The sequence below is a fragment of the Coffea arabica genome, chromosome 7e, assembly GCF_036785885.1.
Source record: "Coffea arabica cultivar ET-39 chromosome 7e, Coffea Arabica ET-39 HiFi, whole genome shotgun sequence".
NCBI lineage: Eukaryota > Viridiplantae > Streptophyta > Magnoliopsida > Gentianales > Rubiaceae > Coffea > Coffea arabica.
The window spans coordinates 12980326-12994730 of record NC_092323.1 but is presented as its reverse complement, the minus strand read 5'-3'; the positions used below and the strand labels follow the sequence as shown (position 1 = coordinate 12994730).

Genomic DNA, 14405 nt, shown 5'->3' with positions numbered 1-14405 from the left:
TCTGTCACCAAAGAGAAACAGGTCCTGTTCACCCAATTTAGGCGTTAGAACCAGGAAAAGATCTAAGCAACAAATGCAAAGTGAGCACTGAGCCAAGGCCGCCATCTAAGCTGCCTGCATTTCTTAAGCTGTGATGAAGCCAACCAAACACAACCTCATCTGAGCTAATTCACACAACTCAGGAGTCAGAACCAGGGAAAAATCTTGGCATCAAATCCACTGTAAGCGGAGGCCATCATCTAAGCTGCCTGCATTTCTTGAGCTATGATGAAGTCACCCAAACACAATCTTACAGGATCTAGCTCACCCAACTTAGGAATTCGAACCATCTAGGCACCAAATCCACGGTGTGCGAAGGCCACCATCCAAGCTGCCGGCATTTCTTAAGCTATGATAAAGTTTTTATTTTAGGCAAGCTATGATTAAAGTTGATAGTGAAAAGGAGAAAAATGTCCCAGGACGTGAAGCCAATTCATGGGCCCCGTAAATGCATTTTTTCAATCTCCACCATTAGCCCATCTCGCCTTGTTGAGGAAACGAATGTTTATGCACTTTTCTAAATTAAATAAATTAAAGGAAGCTCTGTAGAAAGAGGGACAGGGGAAAGGAATCGACTGTTCTCTGATCCATCCTAAAGACTGAAGCACTTCCCATTCCGGCCCAATCGCTAGGAAGAACAGACCCTAAGAGAAACATACAAAGAAGGGAATTCTAAACGTACATTGGTGTATTAAACTCCTCTCCCAACAAAAATGGATATTGTCCGGAGACCAAAGAGTGTACTTGTCCTTTGCCCCACAGAGCAGCTACATTCAACCACGATAAAGGTCGGAGCAACACACCACCAAGTATATATAACATTATAAACAGCTAAAAGCAGCCCATAGTCAACAAGGAGAAATAAGACTTGAACAAGGAAATAAATCCTCGACATTCGAGTTTCGACCGTCTTAACAGAATTTCTATTAAGTAGCTGATGTTGCATGCATTGCTGCAAATAGCTAATATTACAATGTCCATTATGCCTGATAAGAGGTTTTCATAATACTAACATCAAATTTCGTGGGCAGATAGGATCCTCAATACACCTTCAGAAGAGAATCACATTATAATAAGTAGTCTCGCTTCACTAAGTATCAATGCCGGTCCGATGGTCATCCATCTTTTCAGTAGTAAGGCATGTAGCGCATTGGCCTTCTGAACCGTGGAACCTTCCTGACGCATGTAAAGTGCAGAACGGATGATTTTTCACCCAAAAGCAATAAAACATGAGAACTAGAAGTAAATGACCAAAACAGCATTTACCCATATCCATAAGGTGAGTAGAAATATGGAGGAACATATGGCCTCCTAGATCTGTAACCTAGGTAGGGATTGAAACGCCTTCCGCGATACTGCTTCATTCCAGGAACATTGGTCCTTTTGGCCATAACCTGCCAAAAATAAATAAACAAACAAATAGAGATTAATTATTCAAAAAAGGGCGCAATACATTCAAAAGCCTGGTGATTAAAATTTCCAGTAAACTACACAGAATGCAAAATTCCCACGAGTTTAACTACTAACTTGTGAAAGCATTATAGAGGTTTCTCCTCAATGACCAATTGGGTGAATATCAAATGTCGATATTATACAATTTAGATTTTAAAGTTGGTCGACAATGCTTCCATTTCCTTTAACCGGCAAAACCACAAATACATCTTTTGTTTGACAGACGAACGAATTGCCAAATTGCTTGGATTCTTGTGGGAGAAGGGGAAAAAAAAAGTATGTAGGCGGAAGGTGAGGCGAGGATTTTGAGAAATACAAGAAAGGGGAAGCATAATAAACCTTCAACTGTCGTCCATGGAGTTCAGATTCATTAAGAAGTAGAGCCTCTTGAACAGCTTCTTGCTCAAGGAATTCCACGTAGGCGAAACCCTTGGGCTGGCCAAACTTATCAGTTAATATAGTCACCCGATTAACTGTACCACATGATTGGAAATGCTGCTGAACCTCCTCGGGAGTACAAGCATAATCAACCTGAAAGTTGAGATTCGTCAAAAGCCATATTCATTATACAACTGCAATTCAAGAAATCTGAAAAGGTGGTGGATCCAGGTGACTGAAAATGTGGTAAAAAAAAATTAGCAGAAACTTAATAGCTTTAACATTTACCCCTTGACTAGGCTGAAATTCTGACAAAATGAATGGTACAATACATAAATCATAATCAAGGAAACTCTAGATCAAAATCAACCTCAAAGCCATTGCACAAAATCAGCAACAACTTCTCCATAATCACCATAACCAACCACAGGAACATTAAATACAACATCCAGACACTAGTCTTTACACTAAATCATCTATGCCCAAAGAAGCAAGCAGTGGAATTTCAGGTTCCTTGGTTTTGACATGCTAACGACCTTATTTGTTCTACTAAAACAAGTTCCCAGGATGGATCAAGCAAACTCCACCTAGAGAAAAAAAAAAAAGATGAAACCCAAAAAAAAAAAAGTTTCAAAGGGAAAAAAATAACACTAGACTAAATCGCACTACATACTGCCGTAGTATGACTTTCAATACTCGTACTGAATTTGATACCAAAGCACTCATCAATTAAAAGATCTGGAGGTTTGATCCTAAGTAAATTAATCTTAATAAGAATTTAGGAACATTAACGAAATACTAATAAGAGAAGAAGGAACTTGGTAAAATTGGTCCACTGTTTTATTTTCATTGAGAAGATTCTGAATTATTTGCTAGCTTCATGTAATTATCAGCATCATAAGCAAGGTAAGAAATTCCGAAGGTAGAAATTCAAACTTCAATGATTAATTGCATTACGTTTTCCAAACAACAGCTATTCCACTTAAATAGGTATGGAACTCCACGCAAAAAATCAGCACTATACCATAGTACTGGGAAAATTTTTCCAAAGTCAATGATTGCCACTCCACTGCAATAATGCGAAAGATTTATAGACAACCTTTTGTAAGCGAACGATCACTAAAGAAGTACAGCATATATCTGCGCCGCAACAACATGGGAAGGAAACATTTCTCAAAGGGTTCTTGAACATTGATCTTGGCAATTGCAGGATAACAATATCATATAGCTGTAGGCAAGTAATGACACCTCACCACATCAGGCTAAACACCCAACAACATGAGGTAACAAGGTCCACCACCAGCCAGCAGCAATCAAACTCAGCAAGTAGAATTTGCATTCCAACCACTAGACTTGGCTCTTTCAAATATGTGGATATGTCTTCCAAGAGGGTAGCCAAAAAACTCAAACCTCTAGATGTTACATAGGTCAACATCCATTTCAGCCTCCAACAGAAAACACATGTAGCAAGAAGTACACATACTCCTTCCTAAAAAAATAAAATTTCATATCATTTGCAAACTTCCCTTCATCTCAGTCCCCCATTCATCATCTTTTTTCAATGTATTCTCTTTTTTCCCTTCAATTTTTTACCTTTTTCCCCTCACAACTATTCTTACAATTGGCTTTTTCATTTTATGGGGCGATTCACAACTATTTATTTTGTATCTTCCATTTTTTTTCCTTTTTCACCCTCTCTTTTTTTGTTCAATCTTTTGTCTTTTTTCCACATACTTTTTTGGATTACAATTTCTTCAAATTAAAAAATGCAAGTACATTAACATCTATGTAAAAGTGCCTACTGAAAACCAGATGTGCTCTCTTTTCACCATCAAAATACAGGATAATAATTCCAGCTCTAATTCAGAATAAGAATGACCCTGCGATATAATCAAAGTCAAACATGACTCTCAATAATATCTAAATCCAAAACCAAGGTCACATTGAAAAGAAGGAAGGGACATCAAACCAAAGAAGAAATGAAGGAAGAACATTACTAAGAAGACCCAAATATCAAGTCACCGTTATAGAAAAAATTGAAAAAGTAGAAATTCAATGAAGGTAAATACAATGTTAGCAGCTCTATCCCAAAGTGAAATAATAAAGAAAGCACAAGATTGTTAATGTTTCTTAAGTAACTCAAAGACCAAACCCAAGAAGACAAATATTATAATAATAATAATTTCCTTTTCCTTCTCCGTTTACTTATTTATTTTGGCAGAGGAGAAGGGAGTGTTGAGTGTAGTAAAAACAGAACAACTTCCTGCATAAATTACAAACAAAATGCCACACCTTTAACCAAGAATGGCTTGGTTTGAACTCAACATAGTAGTCTTGCACTTGTTTTCTTAGTACTTTGACACTGCCTCAGACAGTGTCACCTCAGCCACAAAAATGTTACATTCCAGTTCTATACTAATATCGAATTTAGTCCTTTATGCAAAAAAGGATGGCCAATGCTGCATATTATCCACCATACATAACCGGGAAAGAAGCACCTATTCAGCATAAGTTCTATTGTACATGAACAGACATGTCCCATCATATGTAAAATATCATAATCTAGAAGAATTAGTTTCCTCAATCAGTCAACGAATAGTAATGCAGCAAGGGACTGCAGTACTTGACTGATGACATAACTAGGTAATAAGATCTTGAATCATCATCAAATAAACTAAGAAATTGGAAACTTGAGATAACTCCAAACAACATCATTCACCCAGGGGATAATGGGACACGTAAATTAAATGTAAATAAATTATCATTCATTATGCTACTCAAAAGTAAATCTACAGAAACTAATTCAATAACAACAAATTTTGTTCTCACATTGCCAACGAATATAGATCGTGAATCAACTTCCTCCTTGTTTGCTTGAGAAGCAGCTGCACTAGCTGGATCTGTCAATCCATTTTGAACTTACTATTAGATCAGTCTGAGAAAAGGAAGCTTAATAAGAGCAAAAACTAAAAAGTAACCATCAGGGCAAAGTGTTGATACTCAGAATTTATTAAAAGGCAACAAATTTTAGTAAAGATGATACGGAGTAATTTGCACGCAAAACACAGAACAAGAAAGACTGAAAAGCCAGTTTGCGTCAAATTAGGGAAAAAGGAATGTGCATGTGTTAATGGCCATGACTCAATTTGAAGAAGCCTCTGCCGAAAGAACACAACCTTTCCCCGCCCACCAGCCCCCCCCCCCCCAAAAAACAAAAAAACAAAAACCCAGCGGTCCCCACCCCAAATTTCTTTCATAACCAACTTCAAGTCAGCAGTCAGAATGTTTGGTACAATAAAAGATATATATAACCAAAATCCTGAGCAAGCAATACTTGCATATAAAAGGTGAACCCATGATAGTGAATGGCTCTGGATGGCTACGGATTTGATGCTTAAAACATGATGATCTTTTACCATTCAAACCTTGATCAACCAATTCAAGTAATGCATCAAGGACTTCAGAATGATTACCATCACTTGAGGCACTAGCGCCAAGCTATAAAATTTTAACTGAGAAATTTAGAAATTACTACACTACAGAAAACCACCCAGCACCCAAAAAAGAAGAGAAAGAATGAAAAATAAGTATGTGACAAGTTCTCAATAGCTCCAAGCCTATAACAAGCATACGCCAATAACAAAGACACAATTATTTCAAGCTCCACGAGAGCAGAATCAGTGAATTTACAGTACTACCCAAAAAAACCGTAACTCTTCAAATTTCTATATATAAACTTTTCCACATTGTTTCAGCTTTAGCATGCATAAGACAATAACAAATTTGCAAAACAAAAGCTGTAAACAAATCAGTACTTGCTAAATTCTCTTTTAACTACTATAACGCTTAAAATTCTAGTTTTTCACACAAAAACAAGAAAAAAGATTAAAAAGAAAAGCTTTCTCCCAAAGATTTCAGCTTTATTAAGCATAAGGTATTAGTCAACCAACAATAACTTTACCCCAAAATTCAGCCGCTATCGAAAGGAAAAATCTTATCATACGACATCTACCACTTCCGATGCAGTAAAAACCTTCGATAAAAGCAAAACCATTCCATATATGCGCAGCGCTCATAAAACACTAGCGCTGATGCAATCGTATAAATAAATAAAAAGAAATAAGCGCATAAATTATACACCTTGAACAGCACCCATCTCCTTCTCAACTTTAGCTTGCATCTCGCGAAGAGCTGCTGCTTCTTCTTCCATCTCTTTCAATCGCTTCTTCATCTCATCCAATTCCTACAAAACCCTAACCCAAATCAATTATCCAGATCCAAACCCACAACAACAATCAGGGCAGAAAGAAAACCTTTAAAATAAAAAAAAGGAGAAAGTCATAGAGAGAGAGCAGAGAGTACCTTAACGGCGTCGTCGTCGGCGGTGGACATGTCGACATCGCCGCTGTTAGGGTCCAAATCGCCTTCCATTTCCCCTTCGTCGGGGATTTCACCACCGTACACCTCGTGCTCTTCTTCCTCCATCTCTCTCTTTCTCCTTCTCGTTCTCTCCCAGTCCCTCGTTCTCTTCCGAAGTGATGTCTGGTCTCACGCGCCCTACTTCTATCAATACAGGCACGCACAATAAGTGAGGTGAAACGATGTCGTCCTCTTGTGGGGACCTGTGGGCCAGAATTAGTTAATAGCACTGGGCCACCTCCGAAGACCTAATTTGGATCTGTTGGGAAGTCGTGGCCCAAATGTAGCAAAGATATACCGGATTTTCCTCTATTTGGTATATTGTACCGTGTTTTGTTTTGAACTGGATTAAATACCCAAAAAAATAAATTTTCGTTCTTAAGATTTAGATTTTTCATAAGTCTTGATATCCAAATTATCAATCCATTTATATATCTTTTACAAGGATAAAATTATAAAAACTAATAATGCTAGTAGTTATTTTGCTTTTTTTTTTGTGTCCTTAGCTTTGAACCTTTGGTTCCATAGAGGAAACTTAGAGGCTTTTGAGTTCTTGCTTTATTAATAAGCAAAATGCTTCAATGGCTCCCAAATGATTATATAGTTCAATTTTGACCCTCTAATTATTAACTAGATAATTTTAACCCTCTAACTAATTAAAACGTATACTCGTACCCATTCCAACAACTTGAGTCGTTATGTCTAATAGAAACAGCATCACGCGCAAGATACAACGCATAATCAAAGGACCTTTTCGTCTACATAGGATATGTGCAAGACACTTACTGTGGAGTTTGTCACTGCTGTTCTACTTTTTCCTCAAAAACTTACCGGAAAACAAGCAGTATCACATCTAACCTTGCTGGAGTTGCCTTTCTCTCTCCCACACACCAAAATACAATTCACACACCGAAATTCTAATGAAATTACTACAAAACAGCATAAGAGAAAAAAATAAAGTAAAATAAAAATTACCTCCCAAAATTTGTCCTTCTACTCTCCGATGAATTCATAGGCTCCAGCCAACTTTGGACTGGTTGGGATTTTTTCCATACGTAAAGGTGAATCAGTTTGCCCCTTTTTCACCAAGATTTTCTCTTTGGTCATTTTTTCAAACAATTTAAGAGCATAAAAAAAGATTAGCAAGTCAAACATGCTAATCAAGAGCAACGAAAAGCAATTGGCATGTGATTCATATAAACCTCAAAAACTATGAAAAGGAAATTTGAAATAGAAGGGGGAAAAGCCTATAGTATATAGTGCTATTCTGATGATGGTTCGACAAGTGGTGGTGAATTCCAACGGCAATAGAGATAGCTACAACTCCTGCGTCTTAGCTCTTCCGTCTTCCTTTGGTCTTTTTTCTTTTTTTGGCTCTTTGTTCTAGTTTTTCTTTTCTCGATTTTTTCTTTTTCAATTTAGATGGAATTTAAGAGATTAAAATTCAGATTTGGAGGACTTTTGGAGTTCATTTTTTTTGGTCATATGAAGGGCCAAAGGCCCTTTACAATGTCACTAAAATGGGGGGTAGCAGCCCCTATTATATCATTAGCTAGTGATTATGCCCTAACCACATAAAGCGGTGCTATGAAGATCAGCATTCTTGCCCTTAAAGATGGGCCATACATTTTTATAATTGAAGTTTAGAGGAAGATGCAAAGTGGAAGTGGAGGTCTCAAAGCTGTTGATGATGAAGTTATATGATGATGATTCTCAATGATAAGAGAAATGTACGAGGGGGGTTGTCTCTTGACACTTCTATTCCTCATCCCCGTAAAACACTAATGATACACATACATATACGTAGAAAAATCTAAACCATAAACACACTAGAAGTTATACATATTGCTAGGCAGAATACCAAACTAGTATGGGTATCAAATGGTTATTTATTTTGCCAAAAAAAAAAAAAGAGTTCAGGTCCCCTCCCGCTCCCCACTTCTAAAATCCCACCCTTTCCCTGCTAAAAAGAAGAACCAAGAAAAAAAGGGTCATTGGTAATAGTGAAAATGGAATATATTACATAGATTAATGGCAACATAAACAAAAAGGCGTGAATGCATAGTTCACGTACAGTTCACCATTAAGAAACTTGTACCATTAACTCAAAGGACAGGAGTTCTTGAATTAAGAGCCAGAAGACATAGATACAGCCATGACATACTCGTATTGGAATAAGTTTTGAAGATCTGGATGCTTGGAATGAAGTAGCAGCACCTCATCTTAGTTTACAAGGGAAGTGAAGGACTACTGAGGTATCAAGGGAGAAACGGATTTGGAATCATAGCTTCCAATAACAACTGGATTTCAGACCTTCCTTATGAGAATGAATAACCTCTGATCAAGCTCAAATTTAGAGGCAACAGAAAGATCCCCCCTCAACATCATCAGAAGTCCACCAAAGGAAGCCAATATCTCCCTGAAAGCCAGCCAGAAATCCGAGTGACATCAGGTAGAAGTGCGAAAGAACAATGCTTAACTTGCTAAAAGATTGTAATAAAAAAGTTCACAAACTACTTACTATACAACATATTAACTGGTACTTATCCATGCCATTTATATCATTATATGCAAAAAAAAAACACCCATATTTTGGAACAATCCATCCATTTACCCATTTAATTATGAATTCATATCGTATACGCAGTTGATTCCGACGGTTCTCTGATAAGCAAATCTGGATTTATGCACGTCTATGAAATATATATGCGAACAATATACACTGATTGAACATAGAAAAATATCTTCATATATACAGCGTATTGTAGATCAATCCATTTATTTATGTTGTTTAGAATAGTGTCAATCTTATTATTTTTCATCTTAAGTCATACTAACACCATTTTAAGGATTGTGACCAGATATTAAAAAGATACACATTGTCCTAATATTTATATTTAACTGGCTAATCTTTATATTTAGCTGATTAATCTTTATATGTAGCTTTTTCCCTTGGACTTTGCATCCCTCTTCCTTCATGCTCCCATTTCCCAAGCAGGTAAAATGTCATTAAAGAGGCAACAACATAGATTAATGAACAGGAACAGAAATAAAGGCAACATCAAGTAATTATTCCGTATAACCACTGGACAAGTTATGAGACATACGCTCTACGTTTCTTTTTTTCCTCGGATATTTTGTACAGCTTCCCTTGCATGACATATTCATATCTGTCTGCAAGTGATTTCCTACCACCCTGAAATCAAAAGTACAAGGTCATAAATCAAATATTTCTTGTATTGCAGTATCGCATGAATGACAATCAAGAAGAATGAAAGCTTTGTAAGGATTTCAATAAAAATTATTAAACTTGAAGCAGGTATATTAAGCATCAGTTCCGCTCCAAAGGCAAATTAGTAAACAGTACACAGGATCATATTGAAGTCATTACAGGTATAATTTCCTTGCACAAAGATGTCATCAGGCAGTTCCACATATAACTGAAACTATTGCAACCATTAAGAAGGATAAAAGGAGTTGTAATATTTGTACAAAACAAGAAACAACTTATCCATTCAATTCAACCAAGCAAACACAAAGAAGAGAAAAATCATGTATTTTGTAAGATTGTTAAACAGAACATCTTATCTAATCAGAAAATCTTATCTAATCAAGCGTTGCAAACCAGGATATTTCCCTTTTGGATAACATAAGAGTTAAACTATAACTGAAAGTTGAATTATAGAAAATTTTCCTGGAACGACCCAACTCTTGTGTTGTGAAGCCTCAAAGAGATCTACCCAAAAAAAAAAAAAAAAACGCTAGACTAGAAGGGTTTAGATCCAAAGAAACTTCAATCTAGATGATTGATTTATGAATAATTAGGCACTTGCGCCACCTACCCCAAGATCTAGGGGAAAAAAATATGAGTAAAACATTTCAGGTAGAAAGCTAGTCTTGAGCCACAGAGTAAAATTGTCCAAAGCTATACGAAGAACCTTTCTGCACAGCATGCAAAACCTAAACCTCCAACAATTCAAATTCAGGCTATTCAGCTATTTAATAGAATTTTGCCACTTGTTTGGACCCAAAACCATTTGAAAGCATTTAGTCCAATAGTGGGAATTAAAACTATTTGCAATTTAGCATTCGACAGCACAAGAAGTTGAACACAATTAAAAGAGCAAGATGCAATAACTTAGTAAGGAGCAGAGGCCCCCAAATTCAACACAAGTCACCACCCACCAAGAGCATAGATCTGCAGTCAGGACCTAGTACAGGAAATGTAATTTTAAAGCAGGAATAGATGGACAATAAATTACAGAAAGATTACCTGCACGAAATAACCACTATCTGGTGTTCCATCCAAGTTCAAAGTTGATGCTAATCCCATTAAGAACTTGTCACCCACGCGCATTGGGTAGATGTCTGTATTAATATCAAGATGCATGTACATGTCCAACTGCTCACTCTTAGCCACAATGCGATTAACTACATGAACATGATTGGCAGTTAGAATAAGAGAATTTCATAATCCATAAGCATGTCATAAGTTTTGTGAACATGTCATGCAACACTAAGTCCTGATCAGCAGGAAATCCTATCCTTATAAGAAGTATCAAGCCCTATGTCATTGTTACCATGGCTGTGAATTTAACAGCACAGATCTGACTTAATCCACCGGAAAATCTATTTATGGGGTAAACATATCAGACGTGTGAGCTGCATTGAGATGACAGCAGAATCTGATTGTGTGTATATTGGAACTAGCAACATTTCTAAAGATATATAAGCAAGTTGAAATCATGATAGGACTGAACCTTACCCTTTTTTTTTTCCAGAAAACGTCCAAAATTAATTAATAGCAAGTAGGTTAATATCAACTCCAACTAAAAATAGATATATCACCTCCTTTTTTGCTTCCACCTTTTATGTGGATATCCTTATACACAAACACAAGGAATATCAGTTCTGTTATAACAACAACATGGGGGTGCATAAATGAGCCAGAAGTGAAGTTACTTGCAAGGAAAATGAATTTTGTCTAGAAAAAGGTTCTCCATGTCACACGTGGAAGTAAAGAAGGGTCCACCACTAAAGCAATCTTCCGCAACCATGAAATACTAAATTGTTTTCTGGACGAACTTTTTTACGAGTCTAGCGCTACTCTACGTTTAATTCCAAAAGAATCTCTACATCTTCAATCCAGTTAAAAGCATCCATGAGTTTTTTTTAGACTAAACTACATCCAAGCTCCAAAAGCTAGTCTATCTCCTATAAAGACAACTACTTGATGATAATCATGATAATTAGCTCCTCATCACCTAAACTTCTAAAAACAATAATGCAACCTAAACAATACAAAATCTAAAATTTACAGGATTAACAAAATGGTCAAATAACATAAAACCAACAAAATTCCACTGGTACTACAACTTTCTTCAACTTACTCTTCCAAGTAAAGAATTTTGATTGCTACAGTTTTGCTAATGAACTACTTGGATGACCCTGATGAATAATTAAAATTTTATGCCACGCTCCTTTGATAGAAATTTTCAACTAGTAATTTGAGAATTCAACGGCAATACAGATAGAAACGAACAAGGAACTGCAATGAATTAAATTTTTCTCAGCTTCCCAGAAGTCAAATTATTCTAAATGGTTTCCAGCATAAGCAAATCAAAAGCATTATGGAATGAATTAAAACAAAACAGGATGCCTATATGCACTGGCAAAAGCACTAAATTCACACCCTCTTTCCACAAAACGATTGAACTTACAACACGAGGCTTTAATATTGCCTAATTAAGTTTCCACCAATACACATATCAACATTAACAATCTATAGAGTCCTGCAACGAAGCACTTCTAAACTACACCCAAAAGCACACAAATTGAAGTCAAAATACGACAGTTTAAGGGACACTAATTACAGATTAATAAGAATCAGCAAAACCTTTGTCAAACTTTTTGCCACCAGGGTCCACCTCTTGAACAGTGAATATATCTTGAAAAAGGGTATCAGCCATCCTCCTTTACTCCGAAACAGCTAACTGAACCTGCAAAAACAGCTCAAAATCATGACTTTAAACTCCTCAAAAAATAAGCGAGTTCATGAAATCATAACATGGGATTAACCATTCGAAAAAACACACATCGAAAGAAGGGTTCTGGTAAAGGGATGGAGCAAAGCTACCTTTTTGAGCTGAAAATAGGAGATAATAGGAAAAACGTTTTTTCTTTAATTATTTAAGGTTTTCAAACCTAAGACTATACTAAAACTGCAACTACCATATCTCAGGAAAAAACCCAAACTAGTTTTAGAATTCCGGAAGAAAAAAAATGATGATTTAGGGATACCTGATTGACGAGGGCTGCAGAAGATAGAACAGAGCGGAAACAGACTGATGAAGGGGGTACCGAATGAGAGCCGTATTTAAAGAGGCTGTAGAATCGGATAAATGGGTTCGGGTTATGGGTGGTTGGTGATGGGTCAAATTGTCTTGACCCATTTACGTGGTAAGTGGTGGACCAAACCAGAATTGGGCCAGGTGTAACTTTGGTGCGATCGGTGCAACTTTTAGTAGTAGCTACTTTTGTATGGATGAACGTGTTTTATAATCTTCTTTTTTTTTTTTCATTTCAAACAAATTTATAATTAAAGAAAACATGTGTTTGGGTTGGAGATTATTTGAAATATCACTATAGTAATTTTTTGTAATGTGATATATGCGAGATAAAAAAGAAAGTTAAAAATATAAAAAAAATGATTGAAAAATATATTTATGATACAAATAAAATATTATTTGAGAAAAAAATGGTTGTATCCAAACACTCAAAATTGAGTGCATACGCACACTCAATATTGTTTTTAGAAATAATCAAACTATAATCGAATCTTAAATAGGTACGTAGAGCACAAATGAGAAAGAGTTAACAAGCTTGAACTAAATAGAAGGGTCAAAAAACAAGTCTTTTTCATCTTGAGTACGAGAATGGGAAGTTTAATGTTTCCAATTTGCAAGAAGTTTTATGTATTCGACTAAAGTGAACGAACATTTGTATTTAACCCAATAAAAGTGGAATTCTTTTTAGTTTACTCAAAAATAATAGAACTTTTGTTTTGTGCAGTGGCAAAAATATTGTTTTTATTTGGCCCAATAATAATAGAAATTTTTTTTAAATCCAATGGCAAAAGTTTACTGGAATTTCTAGGTTACGAGAGTGAAGGGGCAGTCCAGCTAAATTTTTCATAAACACTAGAGGAGATTAACCCATTTCCAGACTAGATGCGGGCACCGTTGCACTCTTAACTTTTTAAAGAAGAGAAGCAGGAGAGGGTCAGTGTGATTGGGATCTGGTACGATTCGGTACTATTAATATTATTATTTTTACATTATTTGACATATAATTACGTTATATTATTGTATTCGAGATAAAAATGATATATATAAATAAAATATTTGACATATATTCAATACAATGTTATAATATATTTATACATAAAAAATTTAAACAAATACAATGGCAGAAAAGAATGCACGAAACACAATTGTATTGAGTTCTTATCCTATAGATACGGTGCTCTCTCTTAACACACCCACCGTGCAAGCAAGTAACGATTCATAAAAGGAAACTAATTTCGCATATTCTATGGGTTACTATCTACTCCTTCCGTCCCACTTTGATAGTCCTGTTTTCCTTTTTCGTCTGTCCCAAATTGTAGTCCACTTTCCAATTAAAGAATGTAGTTGTATTTTAATTTTTCTAAAATACCCTTATTCAATGTAAGTTGTTGTTATTATAAACCTACTCCATTTAATGAGAGTTGATTCTTTTTTTACCATCAATTCAAGTTTCCATAAAGTTGTACTCTAATTAATATGAGGGTATTTAAGGAAAATAGTTACCTAACTTGATTGTTCCAACAAAATTAACTACTTTTTATTAAACTGTGTGAAAAAAGAACCAGGACTATCAAAGTGGGACGAAGCGAGTATCTTAATTGTCAATTCCAGATCATTGATTTGAACTACTAATCTAGTGAGCTGTCAATTCCCAATCATGAGGACAAGGAACACTTATAACTCACTCCCCTCTCCTGGCCATTGAACTAAAACCAGTGGTTCAATAATAATAGTAGAATCACAGATTTTGCTTCTCATGATCTTTTAAGC

The 14405-nt window shown here is 35.8% G+C and overlaps 2 protein-coding genes across 4 annotated transcripts; both read right to left on the bottom strand.

Moving 5' to 3' along the window:
* Nucleotides 1-830: 830 nt before the first annotated feature.
* On the bottom strand, nucleotides 831-6426 carry LOC113702346 (polyadenylate-binding protein 2). 3 transcript variants are annotated; one of them, XM_072058892.1, is made up of 6 exons: nucleotides 6232-6426; nucleotides 6010-6112; nucleotides 4699-4769; nucleotides 1831-2022; nucleotides 1306-1433; nucleotides 831-1211 (listed from the first exon to the last, which is right to left on the bottom strand). In XM_072058892.1, exons 1-6 carry the CDS (start codon nucleotides 6352-6354, stop codon nucleotides 1130-1132), a joined length of 699 nt encoding a protein of 232 aa, XP_071914993.1. In that variant the 5' UTR covers nucleotides 6355-6426; the 3' UTR covers nucleotides 831-1129. The 3 variants fall into 3 exon arrangements, with proteins under 3 accessions (XP_071914993.1, XP_071914994.1, XP_071914995.1); XM_072058893.1 differs by having other exon boundaries at nucleotides 831-1215; nucleotides 6232-6423; XM_072058894.1 differs by lacking the exons at nucleotides 4699-4769; nucleotides 6010-6112; nucleotides 6232-6426 and adding an exon at nucleotides 2969-3358 and having other exon boundaries at nucleotides 831-1215.
* A 1860-nt stretch (nucleotides 6427-8286) lies between these two features.
* On the bottom strand, nucleotides 8287-12694 carry LOC113700375 (DNA-directed RNA polymerases II and V subunit 8A-like). The gene is made up of 5 exons (XM_027220807.2): nucleotides 12589-12694; nucleotides 12185-12287; nucleotides 10562-10719; nucleotides 9396-9484; nucleotides 8287-8707 (listed from the first exon to the last, which is right to left on the bottom strand). The coding sequence occupies exons 2-5, from the start codon at nucleotides 12255-12257 to the stop codon at nucleotides 8596-8598; spliced, it is 432 nt and encodes a 143-aa protein (XP_027076608.1). The 5' UTR covers nucleotides 12258-12287; nucleotides 12589-12694; the 3' UTR covers nucleotides 8287-8595.
* Between the last annotated feature and the right edge of the window lie 1711 nt (nucleotides 12695-14405).

Coding starts and splice junctions, on each gene's coding strand:
- LOC113700375 (XM_027220807.2), bottom strand. CDS start 12,257: ATGGCTGATACCCTTTTTCAAGATATATTCACTGTTCAAGAGGTGGAC. Junction 10,720..12,184: donor TGGCAAAAAGTTTGACAAAG/GTTTTGCTGATT, acceptor ATGTTCATGTAG/TTAATCGCATTGTGGCTAAG. Junction 9,485..10,561: donor ATAGTGGTTATTTCGTGCAG/GTAATCTTTCTG, acceptor TTTTGATTTCAG/GGTGGTAGGAAATCACTTGC.
- LOC113702346 (XM_072058892.1), bottom strand. CDS start 6,354: ATGGAGGAAGAAGAGCACGAGGTGTACGGTGGTGAAATCCCCGACGAA. Junction 4,770..6,009: donor GGAGATGGGTGCTGTTCAAG/GTGTATAATTTA, acceptor ATGGATTGACAG/ATCCAGCTAGTGCAGCTGCT. Junction 1,434..1,830: donor TCCATGGACGACAGTTGAAG/GTTTATTATGCT, acceptor TATTTTTGGCAG/GTTATGGCCAAAAGGACCAA.